Source organism: Suillus subaureus (genome assembly GCF_016647635.1).
Source record: "Suillus subaureus strain MN1 chromosome Unknown BJ212scaffold_2, whole genome shotgun sequence".
Taxonomy (NCBI): Eukaryota; Fungi; Basidiomycota; class Agaricomycetes; order Boletales; family Suillaceae; genus Suillus; species Suillus subaureus.
This window is the reverse complement of record NW_024538558.1, coordinates 518,004-543,937: the sequence shown is the minus strand read 5'-3', so window position 1 is coordinate 543,937 and position 25,934 is coordinate 518,004. Positions and strand designations below refer to the sequence as shown.

The window sequence follows — 25,934 nt, the reverse complement described above, 5'->3', positions numbered from 1 at the left end:
ATGAACCCACTCCGAGATATCTCACATCCTCCGTCTCCCGCCCCGAACCAATCAAACTTCACGCCGGGTTCTGACCAATTCACTGCTCATTCTATCCCAGTAGACAACTCCGTCAGTATCAGCCGCCGACAGGAGACTCAGAACAGCCTGAGACAAGCTTCTGTAGCGCTAGATGCTGCATATGCGCGTGTCACACAACTCAGACACAACATCAACAATTTGCTCAACCGGATGCCACCGGAATTCGCAGAAGGACCTTCGCCCGCCCGCAACAGGACCACAGAGTCCAGTATCGCACCCCAGCATACTGCCTTGGTCCTTACCGGGTCCGACACTCCAGAGTCCGATGTGGACTTCAACACTCGCGTTCAGCGTTTGAGAACTATTATCAATCCCTCGGCCAGGCAGCGCCTGGAAGATTTCGAGAGCATGTCAAGACGCAGGAGAGGCTTCACTTCAGAGCGTCCATTAGAAGTGTCACACCATAGGTCCCAGTGGTGGGATACACCTAGCGATATACCCTCTCGGGCACTCCCGCCTCACCCCCGTTCCCCTCCGCTGCCAGACCTGATTCTTCCTTCAAACAACAGAACTCATCTTTCAAGCAGTCTGGATGAGCGTTCTGTCTTCCGCACTGAGCTTGGGATCATAAATCCCGATGATCCCAACACTATGATCGGGCGACAAGTTGCGGCACGTACTGCCTTAAACCGCCAGAGCACCGCTGCCCCTCCGCTCGAACAACGATTCCAAGATCAGACTTCTGTCATTGCGCGGGATCTAGCGAGTTTGGCTAACCGGCTTGTCAGGCAGGGCGTTCGTCGCCTGGAAGCTGCTCGGCAAGCGGAGTTTGAGCAACCAAGCTTGAACGATAGATCCAGTTTACAGGGACAAGGGGTAGTTCCGGCTCCCTCGGAGACTGAGATGGACTGGGAACCCACCATACCACAATCAAACAATGATCCACTCTTGACTCTAGTGCTTGATGTTGCGGCTGCGTCCGACTCATCCATGCGTCCTTCTCAGCCATCGAGTGGTGCGAGTAGGCGATGGACTAGTGATCACGCCGATCGAACACTACTTATAGATGAGCGGGGTCAAGGCCCCCCTAGCGTGTCGGAGAGACCACTACCTCATTTTATGAATGCCAGGTCGTGGCCTAGTGAAGTAACTGCAAATGGTGCAGGTGAGGCTTCGACGTCTTCAAGCTCTGTCAGACGTCGCAGGAGATGGGGTATGTGGGTCTAATTATTAGGTTTACTTCTCTGAAACTCAATTCCAGCGCGTCTTCTTAATGCGGATGGAGATGAGGTTATTTCGGATGACGAAGATGGAGTCGAGCGTAATCGCCGCTCGCAGCTGCGTTTGATGTATGCGCTACCAGATGCCACTGTTTCATCTACATCACCTAGATTCGAGGAAGACTCCCTCCTCCCATACACCTCTGCCTCCATCATACATCCCCCGGACGATGATCCAGCAGAGGCTATACGCGTGCGTCTCAACTCCCACCAGCAATCCAAAGAAGATCTTTTTTCCCATAGTATCTCTTCACGTACTTATTCACAACATATTGACCCTTTACCGACGCCTCTGTCAGAGATGCTTCGTCATCCAACTGTATCCGCACAGGTTCCGCGGGTTATTCCAGTATCTAAGCATGCGAGTCTTGCGGGACGGTGACAAATTTTTACTATTCTACCCTTTTTTATTCATATCTTGATGCTCTCTTTTTATGACAACATGCATACATATTTTGGTCTATCATTACGGGTACCATCCTCATAATCCGAAACAAATGGTGCGATGAAAGGATGACGGGGATGGAAAAGATATTCTGGCTGACGATACGGTATAGTTATTGCACAATCCGAGCTCGCGATGATGATGCCGGTTGATTCCGGCAAGCTAATCTTTTCCCGAGCCATCTTTCCACAGAAGACAACCTCCTTTTGGAGTTTCCAATTTCCATGTATGCCCCCCCGAACATATCTCCAGTGTGAGTGCACTTACGATTCTAGGCGGCGAGACGTTCAAAATGCGGCATTATCCAGATGACGAACGAACGTGGTCTTGAGACCACCAAGAATTGATCCGGTACACGGATGTCGCCCTTCGGGTGATTGAAATCGAATCCGCGCAAACTTACCAATTGCCCGACAGAAGGCCAACGCATATGAACTATTGGACGCAAACATTACATAGGACAGCTCAAGTTTGTACAGGCGTTGTGTGATATGCCGCATTTGCAATCGTCGTGGCTCATAAGAGAAGGACGCATCCATCAGAGACGACGAAGCTGCGCATGATTGGTTTTACTTTTCTTTTGGCCCTGTATGTGATCCTTTATGCAAAATGCTACCGCTCATATTAGCGAAGTCAAGATGGCCTCTATATCTCCCTCTCCGCGATCTGAGTGATGAATAGAAAGCCCGTGTCCCTGAAAACGGTATGCTGCAGCGTTTCGCATTCTACTATGCAAGGTGTTTACCCAAAGACCATCTAGATCCTTGAACAGATGGTACCTGGTGTACAGTGAAGCCAGACCTACCTGAAATGGAACTTGAAGCTGCGCTCATTCTTCAATGATCCATCTTTCATGTGCAGCCTGGAGGCGGGGCCCTCCCTTTAGCTGTCAGAATATTGTGGCTCAAGTTCCAGCTGATCATTCTCTAGGACATCATACCAACAACGATTATAATAATCAACCACTGTGCTCAGCCCCCTTCGAAATTCGTGCACAACCTGGCTGGCTCCTGAGGATGGAATGATGCTCGACATGGTGTGCCGCTGGACATTTTACTGTTTCGCGTTCTGCATTATGTTTGGGATTTCGTTATCCACCTTCGGATTCCGATACCTTCAAAAGGATGACTCGCATATATATAATATACGCTGGATGGCAAACACATTGAACATAGAAGACCGAGGAACGTAAAGGAGCTCATCTTCCGCGTACGTCCTTTTGGTCATCCGGGGCAATCTTGCCCGTACCTGTGCCGATATACTGAAAACGGTTGCTCCACTGCTATGGTGGACCAAATGGACGTTTGATATCAAATAATACCCACTCTCTGCGACGAGCTCGCGAAGCTTAGGTCGTCTTGTCTGCGAAGTTTCGGCCAAGGGCGCTGCGGACAAAAATTAGGCAAAAGAGATGGTCTATCGTAGGTAAATCACGCAAGGGCAACGGTAAGGTCAAGTCGCCGAATCGAACATCCCCTTTAGAATCCAGTTTTGCTGGCATTGCAGAGCGGTTCTTCCTACTACCGTCATAAAGAACGACATTCAACGCATAAAAGTAAGGTGTCTTCAAGTTCCTACTACATATCCGAGTCGAAATTCTTCAGATTTATCTGATACCATATCACGTCCTCACAGACGATGCGCTTCTCCCTTGTCCTCGCCGTCATCGCTGTTTTGACAGCATCAGTATACGCCAGTGACGCTGCAGTCGAGGGCTGTCCTTTCAAGTGCAGCCAGCCATAGTAGTGACTGCACCGCCTGTAAAACGCCAAAATGCATGAGTAGTTTGTATCCTGGTTTTGACCACACGACTAACCAACATGGATTGGAACCTCTTTGTATGTGTCAGGAGCTGATCAGGAGTTGATCAGTGTCGCAGCGCTTGTTTCCAATCAACTGTAGCATCCTGTAGCATCCGTTAAGAACTAGTAAAGGTTCCTGCTCGGCAAATTTTGAATGTGTCATTATGCCCAGTAAACGATTATCATAATCGTATCTCAAACACGTGATAGTATACAGTGTGTCTTGCAATGTAAAGGCAGTGAAACAGGAGCTGCAGATGCGCGAACCAAGGACGTGTGTTACCAGTCTTAAGATCACGCGCCGTCACTGCCGTGGTGTTTACGGGCCTCTGGTTTGATAAAACAACTTTTGTATTCTTTATTTTGTCCAGTGCCACTGCCTGATCAAGCGCCACAGCTCGGGACTGTTGTCAAACTTGACAGAATCTTGAAGCTTGAGCTCGAAGTTTGAGCATGTTATGATATCCTGCCAGTGGTCAATTGAGTTTCTGATAGTACTTGATACCGTCACTCGATAACCAAACTCCAATTACATAATCAATATTCATTATCACATGTTCTACTACATAGCTCACATTGTATCCCCACCTAAACCACACGTAGCAGTGCTGGCACTCAGCAAACGCAAAGAAATATAATTTGGAAACTAAAAACATAAGAACAAAAGATCAGAACACCAATCGCTGCTATCACTGCGCAGGGGACGCAGCAGCCGCAACCTGAGGCTGAGGCTGATACGCCCCATAATAATTAGGCTGGTAAGTATACCCTCCTTGCTGTGCGGTACCGCCTGCTGCAGCGGTTCGCATATGCGGGGGGAGCATTGGAGGGATATAACCACTTGCACCAGCTGCTCCTGTGCCCCAAATTGTGCCTGCAGCAGCCTGGGGTGGTTTTGCAGTGACGGTATTCGCTACTGCACGCTGTCCAGCCTGTGCAGTGTGACTGAAAAACCCTGCATAACTCGTTGGGATCGTTGCAGATGGGGTTGCAGGTGCAGGTGCAGTTGCAGCCGCAACTGCACTCGTCTGAGGTGTCCCCGGAGTAGCCGTCGTACTAGTACTGGCAGCAGCAGCTTGGGTTGGAGGTTGATACTGGTACCAGGAAGAGTAGGCGTATTGTTGTTGACCTGATGTTGCATATTGCTGGTTAGCATAGTATTGCGTGGCAGCTTGGGTCTGCCCTTGTGTGCCATATGAAGCGGGGTAGTAGGAGGGTGTCTGTCCTGGCTTGTACTGATAACTCCCGCGGTAGCCTGCTGCTGCATAGTTATACGAGTACTGGTAGTTCTGTGCAACTGCCGCTGTTGCAGCAACTGGTGTAGCAGCAGCAGCGGGGGTTGCAGGGATGGGCGTGGGCGCGGCTGATGGTAGAGGGGCACCGCGGTGGCGGTGGACTTGATGTAGAGTGTTGTGTTGTCGCGAAGAGCTGTTGTACGACCTGTAGGCAGGGTACCATACCAGCCTTGTGAGGGCGCAACGGGGAGTGTGCGATGTAGTTTGTGGAGTATGGCAGAGGAGGGAATGAGTGGTACATCAGCGCTTCCCGACTGTCGGGGTCGTAGTGATGCCAGTAAGGTGAGTGACTCGAGAATGCCTTGAGCTGTAAGAAAATCTAAGTCTGGGAACAGAATCTCTCCAGGGCGCCCTTACCAGTATCCCACTCTTCTGATCCTTCTTCGACTGCATGGAATCCCCCTTCTTTCATCAGCCGTTGCCTCTGAAGCTCCTCTAACCGTCTAAGAGCTTTCGTATTCCGATCCAGCAGTTCCTGAACAGCATTCTCTAACTCCAGGCTCTTGAAGACAGACTTCAGGGAGGCAATCTGTTCTTTTGAAAGCAGGCCATCCAAAACCTCTTCGTCATCATCAAGACTCTCCTCAAGCGATGGGTCGACGACGTTATTCTGCTCTTCCTCGTCTTCCTCCAACCCTGCCATAGACGAATATTGTGCAGCCTCCTCAGCAGCACGCGCTTTCTCAACAGCCCAACTCTTCTTCCTATCCTCCCATCTCCACAAGACCTCCCCAAGTGCCTCTCTTCCAATCTCTACACCTTCCTGATCAAAGCTCGGTGCAAAGCTCGCATAGGGACCATAGTCCAAAAACGACCCGCAGCTCACGTGCCGAGGGCCAAGAACCTTTGACCGATGTCCTGGAGGCTTCTTCGGTATGTAGGCACCCAGCGTCATCGGAGCTTGCGTATCTGTGAGAGTGATGCTCGAATTGGAGGTGGCGTCGGAGTATACGAGAGACGAAGGTGAGGGGAGGATGGCAACGAGTTCTGCATTGGCAGTTTGGAGGTCTTTGAACTCTTTTGAGTCGGTTAAGAGATCTGAGCCGAGGGATGACCACCAGGTGCCGGATGGGAGGCGTTGCATGAGGGCATATTTCTTACCCTGTCCAGTGTGAGATAATTTATCAAGGAGGCTCGGACTGAGAGATGGCGCATCTGCAGCACATGGATCTGGATTGACTGGGATTATGGATTCAATGTCAAGGGGCAGCGGAACGGAGTGGAAGGATGCCTGGTTGAGGAGGGAGATGGCAAGATTGCAAAAGCGCAATTGTAGTGCAGCAGCAGAGGATGGGCGAGACCTCGCGGGATGGACCTCTGGAAATAGATTCTGAACTGCGGACTAGAAGCCATTCATAAGTCAATTCGATGTCGAAGAACGCAGGAAACTTACATGCAGCACCCTGAGCGGGTGCTGTGATGACTCGCTGAGGAGAGTATGCAGAGAACACGTTCCCGTTTGCGATTTTGATGTGGAGGGATCGGATGGATTTGTGGCGGGCAGGGGAAAGACACGGTCGAGAAGACCTTGAGAGTCGACCCTGTAGGGGTGATTAGAAGATGAATTAATAGTAGTATTCGACTCACATTTCAAGGATTTCAAGGACATTTTGTGCGATTGGAGTGTCTAGAGGGACATCGGCTACATGGTCGAGCTCGGGCATCTTTCCCTTGGACAACTTGTCGTCTATTGATTCCTCTTTTATGCCATTCTCTCCACGATGCTGCTTTTGTGCAGGCTGGTCATCATCTGGAAGTGAAACGCGCTTGCGTTTCTTTGTGGATTGCTTTGCACGTTGTGAAACTCCAGGATCTGGCTGTTTATCCTTTTCATTCTGCTGTGTCGCTGAACGAGTAGCTCTAGCCATGATAAAATTGTTCGATTTGTAGTTCTTATAGATTTTGAGTGTGGCGAGGAAAGATTAGGGGATGAACGCGTTCAGGGCTCAACGCGTCGATGGTCGAATTAGAATATTAATCCTCACGCAGACAACTTAGTCGATGTAAACCAAGTCTTCTCTCCTCACTCTTTTCATACTCCGATCGATCTCACCCGCAAACAAATTCATACTCCGATACCCCTCCTGCTCCAGTCCATGGCCACAAAACAGATCCTTAGAGCTCAGTTGCGCTCGTATCCTGCAAATGGTCACTCTGCGTACCTACCACAGGTCAGGAAAATAGTATTAGAATACTGCCAGAAACTTCCTTCATCTACCAACACCCGTACTTTCATCTCAAATGACCTACAGCGTGTTGCATGGCAGAACCCACACGTAGAATTCGTGGTCAAGCAACGCAACGGTCATGAACCAATAGCAAGGGGATTTTATGGTTCTGTTGCTTCTTTTTGTGATACCGAACACTCATCTGACCTGATCGTAGTTAATGGCCGTGACAAGGTCATTCCATTGCAGGAGTTCGAAGTTAATGGTGTGGAGAAAAAAGTTCAACTACTCCTCGACTCCTCGGGCGCGAAAATAAAACAGCTCAAGAAGGGCCGTCTTGTGGAGAGCACGACGGAGGCCGCAAGAGGTATTTGGAGTGGGCTGCATGTCGACACCCCGTTCAAAATATAGACGTGGTTATAATTATCATATCCATGTCATACCTTCATCACCCCGTGTCTAATGGAATTCTGCAGCTCTCGCGATGAAACCGGATTCTATCAATTGCTGGGTTTTAGCTAGACCAAGAAGTTATGCTGCTCGGTCTGCGGCTGGATGAAACATCTTCTCGTGACCTCGCGAATTCAGGTTCATTTCACCATTTCCCGCTATGTAGCATAGTTCCGCAACTGCATTAATCCCTGTCTCGTTGATCGCGAGGAGTGGGACAACAAAATGCTGCATCAGTGAGTGAACATTGGCGTTGACAAGCAAAGGGGTGTAAAAAATAGGTTCAACGGGGAATGATGAATCATGAGAGATGAGTAAGTGGGGTTAATCCATTAATGGTACGGAAAGTAAGCACATGCTTTTATATCTGAGCGAGTAGCTCATCAAAACGGCACAAAGGAGATTTCACTAGGTCAGTGGAGTGGGCGAGCTGAAACTTGTCACATGCCTTTTGCGCACATGGGTCACGTTTGATCGTGTTGGACACTTCGCAATGACGAGTATCAGCAATGGACTATTTCCGGACCCTCCATGAGTCATTCATTCACTCACTAGGGGCTCTTGGTGGATTTAAGAAGTATCCATGTATATCACTTCATAGAATATGATAGTCCGTAAATATAGCTAGCACCAGCTTTGACATCCTAGGGTTAGGGTTATTGCTCTTGAACTCATGCCACCCATGTAAGTTAGCTGTATTCATAATACCTGTATCAAATGGTGACGCTGTGATTCGCAGCCGCGATAAATTCACGATCCACTCGAGGGCGGTGGTCTGCCAAGATGTTGAGTTAAAGGGAGACATCACTATCGGACCTGGCACGGTCGTACACCCCAAAGCCACCATTTTCGCAATAGCCGGTCCCATTGTAATTGGCTCAGGTTGCATCATCGAAGAGGCCGCCATAATAGTCAATCGCCGCAAAGAAGTGATGAGAGTCGGTGACAACAATTTGTTCGAGATTGGCTGTCGTATGTCTTTTCCCCCATCCGTGACTTCAGTCACGAACTTCTTCTTGGACAGGCGTCGAATGTCCATCCGTTGGCAACTTCAACACTATATCGACGCGTGCGCGCGTCCACCATACTGTACGAATAACAAATTACTGTGTCATCGGTGCTGCATGCCTCGTGGTTCCTACAGACGACGAGACCCTCGACGACTACACGTCCATCTTCGGACCCGCTGCAGAAAGAAGGACTTGGAGTGGAAGGGGACGGATTCAAGAGGCTGATTTGAGGTTGAAGCATGCAGAGTACCTTCGTGAGATGCTACCGAAGTTCAATCGACTACGGAGGGGAGATGGCGCCTGACGTCTTGGTGCACGTTTTTTTATTACCTCTGCCTCGGACTGACAGGGCACTGGTTGTGCGTGTTGGAGGGTCATCGGGTACGTTCGCTATTGTACGGGCATCAGCGAATTCGGTAGGTGGATCCACTACACATAATCGCCTGTCATTTTCAAGATAATGACCTACGTTGGAATGACATGTATGATGACATGGAGAATGACCGAGGCGACAGAGATCACCGCTGTCATTTTCCATGGCTTGCTTCCATGTGGTCTATGTGTGAAAGCATTCCTATGCTGCACACCGGATGGGCTTAGGCATGGCTTACTGGAATGTGCCTGGCCTTAGGTACCCGGAGTTATTAACCGAACACGCTTTTGCCACCTTGCAAGATGACTCACATCCGGTATTCCGAGCCTTATCTTTATGCGTTTCCTAACTCTCATAGCCCTGCAACGTGTATCCGGAACACCTTCGAATCGCCCTTTCAGAATGCACGCTGGCTCTCTTACTCTCTGCAACTACCATGTCCGTCACTCAAACTCACAGGTTCAGCGTAAGCGCCCCTGGGGATCTCTGATGTCATTTTAGACTGACCATATATCGACTCTAAAAGCATTCAAAAGAGTTCGAGCAGCCCACCTACTTTTTCGCACCCGACGACGAGATTCTGAGGGATTGGCTGGATACTGATACCATAGTCAATGTGAGCTCATACATCCCGCCATAGTACCACCAGCTTCTGATTGACCGTTCATGCAGTCCATCACTGATCTTTCTCCAGTCAACACTTTGAGTGATCTAGCAGTGAGTTGTCAGATCAACACAACACGTGGCATCCCTAACACAAAGCCAGGACATAACACCTGAAGAAGAAGAGGAATTCGAGGGTAATAACTCTTCAATGCCGCACAGCCTTCGAAGAGTTCTGGTACGTCCTTATCTCCATCAAATATACCATAACCCATAGCCCACCCTTCCATATAGACCCCACCTTTGGAGTGCGATGAATCCTCAAGCAGACGTAGAAGCATACTATTTGAGTCCTCCATGCCTTCAAGCCCAGGAATGTCCTCTTATCCGCGATATCGCTCGGAGTACTTCCGGCCTCCGATACATCGTGCACGCCAAAGCGTCTCATCCATCGCCTCTTCCTCAACAGTGTACACAAAATCTGCTCCTGCTCCTGTAAAATCTATCCTCACTCGACATGACTCGGGAATCTCCCTTGCAACGACAACAAAGACATCTCGCAAGAAAAAGCGATCCCCTCCGTCGGTGAAATTTGTTGAAGTACCAACGGTGTATCATAGCCATCACGACTATTCGCCAATTCCTTCACCTCCCCATTCCCCTTGGCAACTCCGTCAGGTCAGAGCAAAAACAAACCAAGTCGATGGTTCGCACGGTGGTGGAAACCTACTCCACCTCCGAGACCAACTATATCTGGCCCATATAGCCTAGCGCATACCGCATCACTGGTCGATGTGTATAGCCATCGTTCCAAACCAATTCAGTGCGGGAGACTGAAGCGGTTTTGGGTACGTGTAACGAGCGTGGTTCGATAGCGTCTAACTCCGCCTACACCACGTAAGTCAATTTCCATCGAGTTATGGCAGATTGTGGACTGCGTCTCTCTAGGTTCTTCCCTTACATGACGCTGTCGCTCCTCACCTCATGCAGAAGTTGACTTCTGCCTCGGACCTGCGGTTCTAGAAAGGATGATTAGAGATATGAATTTGACACCTAAGGTATTAGTTATGTCCACCCCATATGTAGACTGGACAGGAGCCGCAGAGCGCGCTTGCACGTCTTTGCAGCATGTCATGTTTTGTTATACCCCCACATTCACTGCCCACACCGACACACGCAATGTTCTTAGCTAGATCATCCATATCTCATCTCAACCATGTATCAATGCATAGTCTCAATACATGCACTACGCGGCTGTTCTTCGCGCTCTTTCTGCGTCCCAGCGTGCACGGACTAGCATGGCGCCTTCAGCCTTGGAGCGCACGAGAGGAGGAAGGAGTTGCAGACGGGCAGCTTCCATGTGTGGTGGTAGGAGCGCGTCATTACGGATAACCTGCGTACACGATGATATCAGAGGCCCACTTCCAGGACAGCCCATATCCCATGGAGAGAGAAAACACGTACGGAACCGATAGCAAGGAAGAAAGAGAAAGTCGCGGCGCTGCTAAGCATGTACTGCGAAAGCGTAGCTAGGAATCCTCGAGGACCGGAACCATTTCTGTGTAACATGTTTGGTGAGTAAAAACGAAGGTAGAAGCTGGTTGGCTTCTTACCGAAGGATGCTGTATGATCCAAAGATGAAACCGATCGTCAGACCGACGCCTCCGCCCATCATCGCGCCCATTCTGAGATAAAAGGCATGTTTGGAAAGGGTTATGTGATGAGGTAGCTATAACTAGGACCTACTTCACTGTCAATCGGTCATAAGAAATTATTCTTGGACTCGAGATGCATGGTTAGACGTACGTTTTTGCCATGTAGAAGGTTCTTGCGCTCTGTTTGCTGCGGGCATGGGCGGCATTGTAGTGAACTCGCGGTGATGAGTGAAAGTGAAATATGCGACTAGCTGCAGTGAGAACTATTGGGTGTGTGGCGGAAAAGAGCAGCTGCAATTAAGGCCGAGGTTACCGAAAACATGTCTACATCTTCATCACGCCTGCCCACGTTTCCCGACGCTCAGCAGGCTCAAATTAGTGTGTTGTCTCGTTGTTCTTGCATCAAGGAAGGCTGATCATGATGTAGTAAGGGCGAACCAAAGAGATTTGTTCCATGTTGCATCGTTGAGGGAACAGGCAGAATCAGTGCTTCGGTCGTGGCTTGGTGCGCTCTCATATTATTTCCTTGCCGCTGGTGCTGATGATGATCGGAAAGGTACACGGTGGCTCACGCGATGGGACAAGGAAGTCGAGCTAGTTGTGAAACTCATGTACTACGGACTATCCGTTGGCCGAGGTACTATACATCTTCTGCGAGGGTTTACCCTTTACTAACCACATATTAGCCGTTCAAACTCTCGGGGAGGAGTACACAGATATTTGGGAGTACTCTTCTGACGGAAGGACACCTTCACATTCTTTCCGAGCTGCGCTTATCCTCCTTCCTACACTTCCTTCGTATGTTATAGCGCGTTGGGGTTCCCACATTGGTGCACTGAGCCCGAGAGTGGGTGAGTTGCTCAAGGGGCTGCAGGTGTGTTTGGAAGTAGGGACGGAGATCAACCTGGCGGTGTTTTATCTGCGGGGCACGTATTATGATCTGGTGAAGAGGGTGTTGGGCATTCGCCATGTAGGTCGAGTCTCTTGCTTGCGAATGGACAAGAAACTGATCTAGATATTTGGTGACAGGTGTCTTCCATCCCAGAGAATCTCATGTTCGCCCGCCGTCATATTCATTGCTTGGGATACTCATTGCGATACGCCTCCTCCACCGACTCGTTACATTTTTCCGCAGTAGATCTCAAGCTACTTCGGAAAAGTCCTCAGGGAAGCGTTCGCTGGACTCGACGAATGAGATGTTCATTGATGATCGACCTGTTTCAACGTTGCTCGGCGTTTCTGCCTCCGAGTCTGATGTGAAGCCAGCAGAAGAAGACGGGAACACAGTCTTAGACATCACGTCGATACCTCAACGCCAGCGGGCAGGGAGGACGTGCACACTTTGTCTGGAAGAACGAACTGACAGCTGTGCAACCGAATGTGGGCACTTGTTTTGTTGGGGGTGCATTGTAGGATGGGGACGGGAGAAGGCAGAGTGTCCTTTGTGTAGACAAGCACTTAGTCTTACGAGGTTATTACCGATTTACAATCTATAGTTTAATGTTGTATTCTGTTCTGCTGCGTTGTCGGGTTGTCCTCAAACATAACATCGTTTGCTGAGGTATGTCAGTAGCAGCACAAAATTATTATGATACATTGTAAGAGCACATCATATACCGGTAGGTGCAGAAAGACAAGATTTTACATGAACAGAGCCAACATATCATACTATCTGCTGGATGAGGGTGATGTTATCGCCTTTTAGTAGTATACGACCTGGAGCCATATCAGGAATGCGTCCATGGAATCCATCAAGATAAGGGATCTCACCAAGTTCTCGTCGTGGTTTGGCGTCTTTGACGTAGACTTCTGCAGCTTCGTCGATCACGACATTCATGAATTCGTCAAATCCCTGAAGAACAGATGCATTGCGTCAGTTCAACAGACTTCAAGATAATTCAAGCAAAGGGAAAAATAAGCAAGATCGCCGCGCGTCACGCAAACACGGAGTGCCATGGCCTTGCCAGAGATGCGCTTCAACGCTCGAAACGCTCGAAACTGGGAAAGTGCACGTACAATGATGCGCCCTTCGATCCGCATCTCGATGTTGTCATACAACCATATAACGATTTTTGTTCGCTATATGCATATGTCAGTATCAAGGGAGAGAATATTGCATACTGGAGCAGACCTGCTGGAGGTTTTTGAAGATCACATTCTGTGCAAATAAAGATCATCGGTGAATCGAAATTGACTTTGAATGGGGAAACGTACAATGGGCTGCACCAACACTCTTTGTTGGCGTCCAGACATGATAAGCAGATATTTTCTCGGGTGACGATGTAGCTTGCTTTGTCGTGTCGTTGACAAAACGATTGCAGGGGGTCTGCTTATGGCATATTTTCCCACAAGTGTTGTGACATTGAAGTTTCGCAGGGACGCGTCAAAGCTTCTTCCAGAAGCAATCATGGAGGTGAGCACAAGAAGCTAACGAGGTCATCGTGATGCTGACAGTTCTCTAGGCATTCAGTCCCTCCAACTCATCAACTGCGGCGGCGGTGACCTTCATTACATTCGTACAGGACCTCAAGCGCAAGACCAAGACATGGGGTCCTATGATAGATCTATGTGCCAACGGCGAGAAGACACTAGAGCGCTTTCGGTACCAATTCCCAGATGACTGGCTATACAGCGACCAACTTAGAGGAGAATGGAGCGCATATAACGAGATTCTCAAGAGAAAGAATGATTCCATTCAAGAGCAGCTGGGTACGGGGTTGTTCTCTTGAACTTACATTATCATATGTGACTCATCTTCTATTCGTACAGCGGGCCTTCAACTCAAGATAGTTGCCGAAGACAAGATCGTAGAGAACAAGATCAACGATATCCTGTCGGAATGGGAGCAGACACGTCCCGTACAAGGCAGCCTTCGTGCAGACACGGCTATGAACACTATTAACGTATTCGAAGGGAAGCTTACTCGCGTGCAGGAGGAGTATGACCTCGTCTGCAGGGCAAAGGAGGCTCTAGACCTCGAGCTGACGCGTCATACACGCCTTGAACCGGTCTTCGAGGAGCTACGTGACCTCAAAGCAGTATGGACGGCGCTTTCTGGTGTATGGAGCCAGATTGGCGACCTGAGGGAGATGTCGTGGTCAGTGGTGCAACCGAGGAAGTTGAGGCAGCAGCTCGATGGCCTCTTGACGTCGACGAGGGACATGCCTACGCGTATGAGGCAGTACGCAGCGTTTGAATACGTCCAGGACGTACTGCGTGGACTTTTGAAGTCGAACTCGCTCATTTCGGACTTGAAGTCGGAGGCGCTGAAGGATAGACACTGGAAGCAGCTCTTCAAGGTTTTGAGACTTCCGTCTCAGATCAGTTTGACCCTGTGAGCCGGTTCTGTGCTATTCTTTATTCGTTTTACGTGCTGATTGTAGTACAGTATGACTCTTGGCCATGTTTACGATTTAGACCTCAAGAAGAATGATACTCCCATACGCGAGGTTATCATCCAAGCGCAGGGGGAGGTGCGTGGCGTTGTGATGTTTCTCTCATTATGCCTCACACTCTATTGGAGATGGCCCTCGAAGAGTATATCAAGCAAGTGAAGGAAATATGGACGAACTACACGCTTGATCTTATCAACTATCAGAACAAGTGTCGTTTGATAAAGTAAGTTATTTTCAGCAAGGCCACGTAGAGATGCTCACCATACTACTTCCAGGGGATGGGATGACCTCTTTAACAAGTGCAGCGAGAACTTGAACTCCTTGACTGCAATGAAGTTGTCGCCTTATTACAAGGGTATGAGACATGATTTTACATTGATGCCGTTCTAACTTGCTTTCTAGTCTTTGAGGAAGAAGCAGGGTCATGGGAAGATAAACTCAACAGGATCCATGTACTCTTTGGTATGATTGTTGGTTACTCTTCCCTGTAAATCTACTGAATACTGTTTTAGATATCTGGGTTGACGTACAGCGTCAATGGGTATATCTAGAAGGCATCTTCTCAGGCAGTGCGGACATCAAGCACCTCCTTCCGGTGGAAAGCGCCCGCTTCCAGAACATCAATGCAGAGTTCCTGACCGTGATGAAAAAAGTGTACAAGTCGCCATTCGTCATAGACGTCATGAACATCCAGGGCATCCAGAAGAGCTTGGAGCGTTTGGCCGACCTCTTGAATAAGATCCAAAAAGCGCTTGGTGAATACCTCGAGCGCGAGCGGTCTTCGTTCCCTCGGTTCTACTTTGTGGGCGATGAAGACCTGCTGGAGATCATCGGCAACAGCAAGGATATCGTGCGCATCATGAAGCACCTGAAAAAGATGTTTGCTGGCATTTCGACCATCAAGCTTGATGAGGACCTTACTCAGATCCAGGGCATGGCCTCGCGCGAAGGGGAGGAGGTTAAATTCAGCGAGCCTGTTTTGCTCAAGGATTTCCCCAAGATCAATGACTGGCTCACAAAGCTCGAATCCATGATGCGATTGTCCCTTGCGGATCTTTTGTGTGATGCTGTCACCGAGCTACAGTCCTTCTATGGCACTGGTTCTCCCTTGGAAATGGACCAGCTCATGACGTGGATGGAGAAGTATCCTGCACAGTTGGTCACTCTAGCTGTTCAAGTTGCGTGGACTACTGCAGTTGATGCCACTCTCGAGTCTGGCAAGCTCCCAGAACCGCCACTTGAAACAGTCAGCCAGGCACTCGACCTTCTTGCGGACATTGTGCTGCAGGAACTGAGCCCTGTCACCCGCCGCAAGTGTGAGCACCTCATTACCGAACTGGTCCACCAAAGAGACGTTACACGTACCCTCATCCAGCAGCGTGTCACAGACACCAAGGCCTTTACGTGGCTAGCGCAGATGCGTTTCTATTTGGATCGCTTTGTGGAGAACCCATTAGACAGACTTGCTATCTCCGTTGCTGATGCATCGTTCCCTTACGGATGGGAGTATCTCGGTGTCCCCGATCGTCTTGTCCAGACACCGTTGACAGACCGAGTGTACTTGACACTGACTCAGGCGCTCGACAACCAGCTGGGAGGCTCACCTTTTGGACCTGCTGGTACAGGTAAGTATGTCGTCCTTATCTTCCGACGTTAGCCTAAAGTAAATTCAGGCAAAACGGAGTCTGTCAAAGCTCTTGGTGTCCAGCTGGGGCGTTTCGTTTTGGTCTTCTGTTGCGACGAGACTTTTGATTTCCAAGCCATGGGTCGCATCTTCGTTGGGCTTTGTCAAGTTGGTGCATGGGGATGTTTTGACGAATTCAATCGACTTGAGGAGCGTATTCTCAGTGCTGTGTCTCAGCAAGTACAAAGCATTCAGCAAGGTCTTGTTGCATTGGTGAAGAACCCTAACATCGAAATCGAGCTTGTTGGCAAAAACCTCAAGATCAATAAGAACATTGGTAACAATTCCATAATACGCGGTGGTACTGGCTAATATATGCAAAAGGTATTTTCATTACGACTAACCCCAACTACGCTGGTCGGTCTCAGCTCCCGCCTAACTTGACGAAATTGTTCAGGCCGTACGTTCTGTCCTGATGGTTATGCGTTCCATTCTGAATCTATTGTTACTCATTCAGGATGGCCATGACGAGACCCGACCGCGAACTGATTGCCCAGGTCATGCTCTTCTCACAAGGTTTCCGTACAGCGGAGTCACTTGCTTCAAAGATTGTACCGTTCTTCAATCTTTGCGATGAACAGCTCTCCCCCCAGCCACATTACGATTTCGGTCTCCGTGCTTTGAAGGCTGTCCTAGCAAGTGCTGGTATCTTGAAGCGTGAGCGTCTGCAGAGTGCGAGATCTGAAGATGCGGATGGTGCAGTTGGTCTTTCTGATAGCATCTCGGAGCAGATTATCCTCATCCAGAGTGTCACCGAGACAATTGTGCCGAAGTTGGTTGCAGATGATGTTCCTCTGCTTACCAGGTAAATTTTTGCTTGTTCTATCAAGGCAAATGACTTACCCTGGACAGCCTGCTTGCTGATGTCTTCCCCGGTACCGACTACGTTCCGGTTGACCTCGATGCTTTGCGCGAGCAAATTCTCAAGGTTTGCGCGGAACGTCGCCTTGTCGACGGTGATCGATGGGTTGCCAAGATTCTTCAACTTTATCAGATTCAGAAGATTCAACATGGTCTCATGATGGTGGGACCTTCGGGTACTGGAAAGACCAATGCTTGGCAGGTTCTGCTTGCCGCACTTGAGAGGCTCGATGGCACCGAAGGAATTCCCTATGTCATTGACCCTAAGGCCATGCACAAGGACGCGCTGTACGGCACACTCGATCCTACTACACGTGAATGGAACGACGGGCTGTTTACCCACATCTTGCGCAAGATTGTTGATGATGTTCGTGGTGAAAGCAGTAAGAGACACTGGATCATCTTCGATGGCGATGTTGATCCTGAGTGGGTCGAGAACTTGAATAGGTGCGTATCAGGATTGGGTAGTTCTGCCACTGTCTAACGTAATCACAGTGTGCTGGATGATAACAAACTGCTCACGCTGCCCAACGGTGAACGCCTGAACCTCCCGCCGAATGTTCGCATCATGTTCGAGGTCGAGCATCTTCGCTATGCCACCTTGGCTACCGTTAGTCGTTGCGGTATGATCTGGTTCAGTGAAGACGTCATTGAACCATCAATGGTCTACCGTCACTACCTCAACACTCTGTCAACAGTGCCCCTGGATGCGGATGATGAAGATGCCGTCGATATGCCTGGCCGTCGTGTTGATGCGCTAGCCGCAGACGCATCTAACTCTGCCAATCTTGCCACTCAAGTACAGATCGCGTCCATTCTGGAGCGCTATTTCGGCGACGGAGATCTTGTTGGCTCTGCCCTGACGTTCGCCGAGTCTATAGATCATATCATGGACTTCACCTCGACACGTGCATTGCATACTCTTTTCTCGCTCTTGAACAAGACAGCGCGAAACGTCATCGAGTACAACCTGCAACATTCCGATTTCCCTCTTGCACCTGAAAAGGTAGAGCAGTATGTCACCAAACGGCTACTTGTGAGCATTATTTGGGCATTTTCCGGTGATGCCAAACTCGACCTTCGAGCTGAGATGGGCTACTTCTTGCGCAAGCAAACCGGCATCGACCTTCCAACGATGGGCTCCGACAACTCCCTCATTGACTTCGACGTCCAAATTTCCACTGGTGACTGGATTGCTTGGCAGTCCAAGGTGCCCTCCATCGAGATCGACGCTCACGCCGTCACATCTTCAGACATTGTTGTACCTACGATGGACACTGTGCGCCACGAAGAAGTTTTGTACTCATGGCTATCAGAGCACAAACCTCTGATGCTTTGTGGTCCTCCGGGTTCTGGAAAGACCATGACCTTGTTCAGTGCATTGCGCAAGCTTCCCGACATGGAAGTTGTTGGTCTGAACTTCTCCAGCGCTACCACGCCAGAGCTCATCTTGAAAACCTTTGAGCAGTATTGCGAGTATCGCAAGACTCCGAACGGTGTCATTCTGGCCCCAGTGCAGATCGGTCGGTGGTTGGTTGTCTTTTGCGATGAGATCAATCTTCCCGCTCAAGATAAATACGGCACCCAGCGAGTCATCTCTTTCTTGCGTCAGCTTGTCGAATGTGGAGGTTACTGGCGTGCGAAGGATATGGCCTGGGTCAAGTTGGAGCGCATTCAGTTTGTGGGTGCTTGCAACCCTCCCACTGATCCTGGACGTGTACCTCTTAGCCATCGTTTCCTTCGTCACGCTCCCCTCGTCATGGTAGATTATCCTGGAGAGGTTTCCTTGAAACAGATTTATGGCACGTACAACAGAGCACTGTTGAAAGTGGTCCCAACTCTGCGGGCATATGCAGAGCCACTGACAGATGCCATGGTCGCCTTCTATCTCTCATCTCAGAAACGCTTCACAACCGATATCCAAGCACATTACGTCTACAGTCCTCGTGAGCTGACAAGATGGGTTCGTGGTATCTACGAGGCAATCCGGCCTTTGGAAACGTTGTCTGTCGAAGGTCTTGTGCGTGTCTGGGCGCATGAGGCCCTGCGCCTGTTCCAAGACCGTCTTGTCACGGAGGATGAGAAAAGTTGGACGGACGAACACATCGATAACGCAGCCATGGAGTACTTCCCGACGATCGACCGGAATGAAGCCCTCCACAGACCAATCCTTTTTTCCAACTGGACCTCCAAATACTATATTCCTGTTGAGCGTGAGGAGCTTCGTGAGTACACGAAAGCTCGCCTCCGAGTCTTCTACGAGGAAGAACTGGACGTGCCACTTGTTCTCTTTAACGATGTTCTCGATCATGTGCTTCGGATTGATCGAGTATTCCGCCAGGTGCAGGGGCATCTGCTTCTTATTGGTGTCAGTGGTAGCGGCAAGGTAGGTACTACGTTCTCCTGAGCCGACCTACTTCTGACTTCTGAGTAGACCACACTCTCACGTTTTGTCGCATGGCTTAATGGACTCAGCATCTTCCAGATCAAGGTCTCCAATAAGTACACTGGTGATGATTTTGACGACGATTTACGGACAGTATTGCGCCGATCTGGTTGCAAGGGCGAAAAGATTTGCTTCATTATGGATGAGTCCAACGTCCTTGATTCTGGTTTCTTGGAACGGATGAATACGCTCCTTGCCAACGCTGAAGTTCCTGGTCTCTTTGAAGGAGATGAACACGCTGCGCTTATGACAGCTTGCAAAGAAGGTTCTCAAAGGGATGGCCTGATGCTCGATTCGCACGAGGAGCTTTATCGATGGTTCACTCAGCAGGTCGCTAAAAATCTTCATGTCGTCTTCACTATGAACCCGCCTGAGAACGGCCTTGCTTCTCGTGCTGCTACTTCTCCTGCGTTGTTCAATCGTTGTGTTCTTGACTGGTTCGGTGACTGGTCCGACCAGGCATTCTATCAAGTCGGAATGGAGTTCACGCATACAATTGACCTCGATCTGCCTTCCTACACCCCTCCCGCACTCTTCCCCATTGCATACCGCGACTTGTCCATGCCACCAGTCCACCGCACAGCAGTGGTGAACGCATTGGTTTACGTTCACTCGTCGTTGCACCAGATCAACCAACGTTTGAGCCGCCGGCAGGGTCGTTATAACTATGTCACACCGCGTCACTATTTGGACTTGTGAGTTTCGCCGTCCTCACTTTGTTGTAATATTGAATATTTTGTGCAGCATTAATCAATATGTTCGTCTCTTCAATGAGAAACGTGATGAGCTCGAGGAGCAACAGCGCCATCTGCATGTTGGTCTCGACAAGCTGAAGGATACCGTCACTCAAGTTGAGGAGCTGCGCAAGAGTCTGGCCATCAAACGATCTCAACTGCAAGCGAAAGATGCTGAAGCCAACGAGAAGCTCAGGCGCATGGTTGCAGATCAACAGGAAGCTGAACAGAAGAAAACTGCTTCAATAGAGATCCAAGCGGCTCTTGTCGAACAAGATAAAAACATTGCTCAACGTCGCTCCGTTGTCATGGCGGACTTGGCTGACGCGGAACCGGCTGTCCTGGATGCCCAGTCTGCCGTTAGCAGTATCAAGAGGCAGCATCTCCAAGAGGTCAGAACCATGGCGAACCCTCCTGAAGCAGTAAAGCTTGCCATGGAGTCCGTATGTACCCTGCTGGGACACAAAATCGACAACTGGCGTACTGTTCAGGGTATCATTCGTCGGGACGACTTCATTCAGAGGATCGTCAACTTTGACACCAATAGTCAAATGACGAAGCCCCTTCGCGAGCTGATGAAAAGGGACTTCCTGAGTCGACCTTCGTTCAACTTCGAAACAGTGCAGCGTGCGAGTAAAGCTTGCGGTCCCCTGGTGAAATGGGTTCTCGCTCAAGTACGTTTCTCCGAGATTCTCGACAAGGTAGAGCCTTTGCGCAATGAGGTCCAATCACTGGAGTCGCAGGCAGATATGACAAAGAAACAGGCCTCCCAGATCATTACCATTGTCGCCGAGTTGGAGTCCAAGATTGCGACCTATAAAGAGGAGTATGCGTTGCTTATCAGCGAGACACAGGCTATCAAATCGGAGATGGAGCGTGTGCAGAGCAAAGTGGACAGGAGCATGAAACTTCTTGAAAGTTTGTCATCGGAGAAAGGCCGTTGGGAGTCGGGGAGTCGCACATTCGACGCGGAGATGAGCACCATCGTTGGCGATGTCTTACTTTCAGCTGCCTTTTTAGCTTATGGCGGCTTCTTCGATCAACATTATCGCGAGGTCATGTGGCAGGAATGGTCGAGCCATCTTCACGAAGCAAGCATCAAGTTCAAGCCAGAGCTTTCGCTCACGGAGTATCTATCGACCTGCTGATGATCGCCTGAGCTGGCAATCGAAGTCACTCCCATCGGACAATTTGACTACGGAGAACGCAATCATGTTGAAACGATTCAACCGCTACCCTCTCATAATCGATCCCACAGGGCAAGCCACCACATTCCTTCTCAACGAATACAAGGACCGCAAGATCACTGTCACTAGCTTCTTGGATGAGGCATTCCTCAAGGTCCTTGAGAGCGCTCTTCGTTTCGGGAATCCTTTACTTATTCAAGATGTCGAACATCTCGATCCTATCCTGAACGCTGTGCTGAACAGGGAAATTCGGAGAACGGGTGGTCGTGTTCTCATCCGCCTTGGCAGCCAGGACATCGACTTCTCTCCTTCGTTTACCATGTTTTTGTCCACTCGCGACCCCTCTGTCGAGTTCTCTCCAGATATCTGCAGCAGGGTAACGTTTGTTAACTTCACCATGACGAGGAGTAGTCTCCAGAGTCAGTCGCTAGACCAAGTTCTTAAAGTCGAACGTCCGGACACTGAACGTAAGAGAACTGATCTGATGAAGGCTCAAGGAGAGTTCCGACTTCGCCTTCGCACGCTGGAAAAGTTGCTGCTGCAAGCTCTCAATGAATCAACGGGTAACATTCTTGACGATGACAAAGTCATTAGCACCTTGGAGACCCTCAAACGAGAGGCCGCGGACATTACTCACAAGGTTGAAGAAACGGATATCGTTATGAAGGAGGTTGAGCAAGTGACTGCGGAGTACCTGCCTCTGGCGCAGGCATGCAGTTCCGTCTTTTTCATTCTTGAGCAACTTAACCTTGTCAACCACTTCTACCAATTCTCGCTGCGGTTCTTCTTGGACATATTCGACTACGTTTTGCATCACAATCCTAATCTCAAGAACGTATCCGACCATCATCGCCGGCGCGAAATCCTCCTCAATGACTTGTTCTTAATCGTCTACAAGCGGACTTCTAGGGCTCTTCTTCATCGCGATCATGTGATGCTCGCCGTTCTTCTGGCTCAAGTCAAGCTCCGTGGAACGGAAGATATCAGTGACGGACTGGAGTTCCTGCTGGAGAGCGGGCAAGGCGTTGCAGTTTCTACAGCTCCCTCAACAGAGCACCCTACCCCTTCGATACTGACGCCAGATCAGATGGTGCACTTGGAGAGTTATGCCAAACAATCCCTATTCAAGCCAGTTCTCAACAATATATTGGAGCACCCAGATGATTGGATTCCTTTCCTGCAATCGAGTAGTCCTGAATCTATCGTTCCAACGCCCTGGGAACCCAATACGCGTGAGTGACCACACATTTTCATCAGTGAGCGACCACTGATCAGATTGCAGCTGTCGTCGAAGCACTGCGTTCAATGTTGATTGTCAAGTGCCTTCGGCCCGACAGACTGTTGCAGTCCACGGCCCTATTCGTTCGAAATGTGTTCCAGAGCGACCTCTCATCCGATTTAGACCTGGGCGCCATGGTCGCGAATGAGGTGCCGGCGGCGACTCCTTTGGCCCTTGTATCGGTTACGGGTTATGACGCCAGTTACCGCGTAGAGAACCTCATACAATCTACCGGTGCACGTTCCTCCTCAGTGGCCATGGGTTCTCAAGAAGGTTTTACGTTGGCAGACCAAGCAATCGCAGCAGCATCCCGTCAAGGGACATGGGTGCTTCTGAAGAACGTGCATCTTGCTCCTACGTGGCTAGGACAACTGGAGAAGAAGCTCCAGACATTGAATCCTCATCGAAATTTCCGCCTTTTCCTGACCTTAGAAGCGAATCCTTCCATTCCTGTAAACATCTTACGCCAGTCACGCATCATCATGAATGAGCCTCTGCCAGGAATTAAAGCAAACCTCTTGGACTCACTTGGATCCATAACGCCACAGCGGCTGGCGCAAGGTCCATCAGAGAAGATACGTCTGTACTTCCTACTGGCGTGGTTCCATGCTGTTGTCCAAGAGCGTCTCCGCTATGTCCCATTAGGTTGGAGCAAGACTTACGACTTTAACGACTCTGATATGGCCTCGGCTTTCGGAACCATCGACACCTGGCTCAATGCAGTTGCTAAAGGACGAGCAAATGTAGACCCGGCAAACATTCCTTGGGATGCCCTCAGAACGCTGATCAAGCAGTCCGTCTACGGAGGAAGAGTTGACAGTGATTTTGATCAGCGCATTTTGGACGCCTTTGTCGACAAGCTCTTTACGCCTGCTGCATACAACGTTGACTTCGACCTCGTTCCAACCGTCGGTGAAGACCATGGGCTTGAAGCTCCTGATGGCACCAAACTAGAGCATTTCTTGACCTGGGTTCAACGCCTACCTGATCGCGAACCACCCGCATGGCTAAGCCTCCCTCCAACCGCAGAGCGTGTTATTGCTGTAGCGCAAGGTACGCAATATACATCTACAATGCGACCTCTCTGATTGCTTCGCTTTCAAGGTAATGAACTGCTTGGTAAATTGCGCAAGATGCGGACTCTGGCAGATGATGACGAGCTCGGAAATGCCGCTGGTCCCTCAAAAAGTCAGACCCCGCAGCAACCTGCATGGATGCGCAACCTTCACGAGCGATGCCGTGAGTGGCTTACGCAACTCCCTTCGGTGAGTTTCTTGATGGATTTGTTGTCTGCATGACGCTCATTGTCCTATTTCAGACACTGAATACTCTGCCGAAGCAATCCAATGATAATCCTGATCCTCTCTATCGTTTGTTCTCCCGGGAGGCCTCGATCGGACGCAAACTTCTCGACCAGGTTTGCAAGGACCTGGCAGACGTGGTGAAGGTTTGCGATGGAGAACTAAAGCAGACAAATCACTTGCGAACTTTGATGAGCTCCCTGACAAAAGGTTCTTTGTCGCTGCCCTTCTCTTCTGCATCGAATACTGATGCATATTAGGAACTATTCCTTCTCACTGGAGGAGATACAAGGTGCCAAAGGCCATGTCCGTGTCAGAGTGGATTCCAGATCTGGCTCGTCGGTTGTCTCAGCTCGATGGCATAACGAGTGTGCAACAAAATCTTTCCAACGTGGAGGTGTGGCTTGGTGGACTGTTCTTCCCCGAAGCATATATCACAGCGACCCGTCAAGCTGTGGCGCATCGCAAACGGTGGAGTCTCGAGACGCTTCACCTGCGCCTAGACATCGGCCAGATGAACGATCCTGGTGCATTCATTGTTGATGGTATGTTGTTTCTTTCCCCTCCCTTTTCGGCGAACTCGAACAACGTCTCTAGGTCTTATTCTGGAGGGCGCTGCCTGGGACACCGAGAATGAAAAGTTGATCCTCAATGACGGGCAGGCTGTCCGACTCAATGCCTCTCAAATTCGCTGGGTGCAAGATGACTCCAGTAACGAGGAACAGCCTGCCGACCTGGTCACATTACCAGTTTACCTCAACAATGATCGCAGTGATGTGATGTTTACGGTGAATCTGCCATTCGATAGACATTCAGCGTCGCTGGTAGCAATGAGGGCTGTTTGTCTCACCGCAAGGGGTTGAGTGCTTGAGCAGACCTAGATTCTAAAACCATTGGCATGCATAATGTACCATACCCATATCATGATACCATTCCTTCGCTTGCATTTTATGACAATCATGGACGAATTACATATGATGATCTATTGATATATCTTGCAATGTATGCTGCGTCTAGTCTTAGTACTCGTTAAATGGAAATAGTAAGATCATATCATCACTCGATTAGGTATTTAACACAGCCACCTTTAAGTGACCCATGAACACTTTGTTACTGCCGCCAATTTATATCCAAACGTTTGACTGGCCGACCGCCTCCTTGCAACTGCGTATTATGACAACACAGTGCTTCCTGGAATCTCGACACGAACCTCCAAATTGGAGTACCACTCCAGCATGACACCAACATCTAGAAGCTACGTGACATCCAGCCCAGCGCAAGATTCTCCAATAAGGACCACCAGGCTTTTTCGATGACTCGCGAAACGGTGTCCACGTGTGTTATTGTTATTCGTCAGTTCTTGTTATGACCTGTATTGCCAGTGGTCATCCGCCTTTCATTGCTTTTCTGTCATTCTCAAACCACCAGTGAAACAACCGAACTCCAAGGACGCTAAACGGAATCCATCTTTTTCCATCGCGGTCTCCGCATCGTCCGTGACGTTCCTTTGGTGTGGGACAAACGAATATGTTGTTTTTCGGGTTCGAATCATTGTAAATCAATGCTTTCTGTGCAGTCACTGTTTGTTACTCAGCGGTCAGACCGTGACAAGACGAAATGCGCACAACAGCAGCAAAAACAATCGCAAGGCAAAGTACAGGCACAAGCCTCATCATCGCAACTCAGCCTGCCGCTGCTTCGACGTCTACTGCATCATCTCCTGCTTCTACCACGCCGACCGTGACCCCTCCTATTATGGGCTCGACTTGTGCCTTTTCTTTGTTGTGCATCTCCCTCGCACACCAATAGTCACTAATACTGCAATATGTGGATAGTCTCTTCGTCTTTGTGTTTGATTCTTTTGTAAATAATATTATTGCTGATGTATGCCGCGCTTCCCTCTCCCTGTGGAAATCTAACTCCCGTGAAATTCTGAGCGGACGCG

General features: G+C 49.5%; 9 protein-coding genes across 9 annotated transcripts; 6 read left to right on the top strand and 3 right to left on the bottom strand.

The window, feature by feature from the left end:
• BJ212DRAFT_1474969 (uncharacterized protein) lies at positions 1-1,683 on the top strand (the record flags this gene model as incomplete). Its single annotated transcript, XM_041339173.1, has 2 exons — positions 1-1,234; positions 1,283-1,683. The coding sequence occupies 2 exons, from the start codon at positions 1-3 to the stop codon at positions 1,681-1,683; spliced, it is 1,635 nt and encodes a 544-aa protein (XP_041198823.1).
• A 2,371-nt stretch (positions 1,684-4,054) lies between these two features.
• BJ212DRAFT_1314853 (uncharacterized protein) lies at positions 4,055-6,858 on the bottom strand. Its single transcript, XM_041334136.1, has 5 exons — positions 6,431-6,858; positions 6,237-6,384; positions 5,201-6,185; positions 4,986-5,150; positions 4,055-4,911 (listed from the first exon to the last, which is right to left on the bottom strand). The coding sequence occupies exons 1-5, from the start codon at positions 6,709-6,711 to the stop codon at positions 4,238-4,240; spliced, it is 2,253 nt and encodes a 750-aa protein (XP_041198822.1). The 5' UTR covers positions 6,712-6,858; the 3' UTR covers positions 4,055-4,237.
• Positions 6,859-6,939: 81 nt separating this feature from the next.
• On the top strand, positions 6,940-7,422 carry BJ212DRAFT_1258919 (thioredoxin-like protein; the record flags this gene model as incomplete). Its single annotated transcript, XM_041329983.1, has 2 exons — positions 6,940-7,177; positions 7,229-7,422. The coding sequence occupies 2 exons, from the start codon at positions 6,940-6,942 to the stop codon at positions 7,420-7,422; spliced, it is 432 nt and encodes a 143-aa protein (XP_041198821.1).
• Positions 7,423-8,110: 688 nt separating this feature from the next.
• BJ212DRAFT_1314847 (trimeric LpxA-like protein) lies at positions 8,111-9,067 on the top strand. Its single transcript, XM_041334135.1, has 3 exons — positions 8,111-8,145; positions 8,201-8,433; positions 8,486-9,067. Exons 1-3 carry the CDS (start codon positions 8,135-8,137, stop codon positions 8,773-8,775), a joined length of 534 nt encoding a protein of 177 aa, XP_041198820.1. The 5' UTR covers positions 8,111-8,134; the 3' UTR covers positions 8,776-9,067.
• Positions 9,068-9,280: 213 nt separating this feature from the next.
• BJ212DRAFT_1474965 (uncharacterized protein) lies at positions 9,281-10,218 on the top strand (the record flags this gene model as incomplete). Its single annotated transcript, XM_041339172.1, has 5 exons — positions 9,281-9,310; positions 9,371-9,460; positions 9,517-9,561; positions 9,611-9,685; positions 9,742-10,218. 5 exons carry the CDS (start codon positions 9,281-9,283, stop codon positions 10,216-10,218), a joined length of 717 nt encoding a protein of 238 aa, XP_041198819.1.
• A 235-nt stretch (positions 10,219-10,453) lies between these two features.
• Positions 10,454-11,405, bottom strand: BJ212DRAFT_282854 (reactive mitochondrial oxygen species modulator 1-domain-containing protein). Its single transcript, XM_041342820.1, has 4 exons — positions 11,250-11,405; positions 11,061-11,132; positions 10,912-11,005; positions 10,454-10,840 (listed from the first exon to the last, which is right to left on the bottom strand). Exons 1-4 carry the CDS (start codon positions 11,306-11,308, stop codon positions 10,694-10,696), a joined length of 372 nt encoding a protein of 123 aa, XP_041198818.1. The 5' UTR covers positions 11,309-11,405; the 3' UTR covers positions 10,454-10,693.
• BJ212DRAFT_1314839 (Pex12 amino terminal region-domain-containing protein) lies at positions 11,385-12,651 on the top strand. Its single transcript, XM_041334134.1, has 5 exons — positions 11,385-11,480; positions 11,530-11,607; positions 11,659-11,739; positions 11,789-12,076; positions 12,132-12,651. Exons 1-5 carry the CDS (start codon positions 11,423-11,425, stop codon positions 12,596-12,598), a joined length of 972 nt encoding a protein of 323 aa, XP_041198817.1. The 5' UTR covers positions 11,385-11,422; the 3' UTR covers positions 12,599-12,651.
• A 114-nt stretch (positions 12,652-12,765) lies between these two features.
• On the bottom strand, positions 12,766-13,355 carry BJ212DRAFT_1258798 (Sm-like ribonucleoprotein; the record flags this gene model as incomplete). The annotated part of the gene is made up of 5 exons (XM_041329972.1): positions 12,766-12,818; positions 12,873-12,954; positions 13,119-13,181; positions 13,234-13,260; positions 13,317-13,355. The coding sequence occupies 5 exons, from the start codon at positions 13,353-13,355 to the stop codon at positions 12,766-12,768; spliced, it is 264 nt and encodes an 87-aa protein (XP_041198816.1).
• Positions 13,356-13,434: 79 nt separating this feature from the next.
• Positions 13,435-25,072, top strand: BJ212DRAFT_1565696 (dynein heavy chain protein 1; the record flags this gene model as incomplete). The annotated part of the gene is made up of 21 exons (XM_041341960.1): positions 13,435-13,515; positions 13,565-13,811; positions 13,872-14,436; positions 14,491-14,575; positions 14,626-14,720; positions 14,773-14,852; positions 14,900-14,959; positions 15,010-16,122; positions 16,171-16,458; positions 16,506-16,581; positions 16,639-16,986; positions 17,034-17,489; positions 17,538-19,428; positions 19,477-20,183; positions 20,233-21,324; positions 21,353-22,641; positions 22,692-23,741; positions 23,793-23,953; positions 24,007-24,199; positions 24,250-24,534; positions 24,587-25,072. The coding sequence occupies 21 exons, from the start codon at positions 13,435-13,437 to the stop codon at positions 24,850-24,852; spliced, it is 10,428 nt and encodes a 3,475-aa protein (XP_041198815.1). The 3' UTR covers positions 24,853-25,072.
• Between the last annotated feature and the right edge of the window lie 862 nt (positions 25,073-25,934).

Excerpts from the sequence above, each read along its gene's own strand:
- BJ212DRAFT_1314853 (XM_041334136.1), bottom strand. The coding sequence starts at position 6,711 with ATGGCTAGAGCTACTCGTTCAGCGACACAGCAGAATGAAAAGGATAAA. Across the intron at positions 5,151-5,200 it reads ATCAGAAGAGTGGGATACTG|CTCAAGGCATTCTCGAGTCA; the intron begins GTAAGGGCGCCC and ends ATTTTCTTACAG. Across the intron at positions 4,912-4,985 it reads TGGTACCCTGCCTACAGGTC|CCGCGCCCACGCCCATCCCT; the intron begins GTACAACAGCTC and ends CTCTACCATCAG.
- BJ212DRAFT_1314847 (XM_041334135.1), top strand. Across the intron at positions 8,434-8,485 it reads TTTGTTCGAGATTGGCTGTC|GCGTCGAATGTCCATCCGTT; the intron begins GTATGTCTTTTC and ends CTTCTTGGACAG.
- BJ212DRAFT_282854 (XM_041342820.1), bottom strand. The coding sequence starts at position 11,308 with ATGCCGCCCATGCCCGCAGCAAACAGAGCGCAAGAACCTTCTACATGG. Across the intron at positions 11,133-11,249 it reads TCTACATGGCAAAAACGTAC|AATGGGCGCGATGATGGGCG; the intron begins GTCTAACCATGC and ends CTTTTATCTCAG. Across the intron at positions 10,841-10,911 it reads TCTTCCTTGCTATCGGTTCC|GTTATCCGTAATGACGCGCT; the intron begins GTACGTGTTTTC and ends TCGTGTACGCAG.
- BJ212DRAFT_1314839 (XM_041334134.1), top strand. The coding sequence starts at position 11,423 with ATGTCTACATCTTCATCACGCCTGCCCACGTTTCCCGACGCTCAGCAG. Across the intron at positions 11,481-11,529 it reads CGCTCAGCAGGCTCAAATTA|TAAGGGCGAACCAAAGAGAT; the intron begins GTGTGTTGTCTC and ends ATCATGATGTAG. Across the intron at positions 11,608-11,658 it reads AGTGCTTCGGTCGTGGCTTG|GTACACGGTGGCTCACGCGA; the intron begins GTGCGCTCTCAT and ends ATGATCGGAAAG.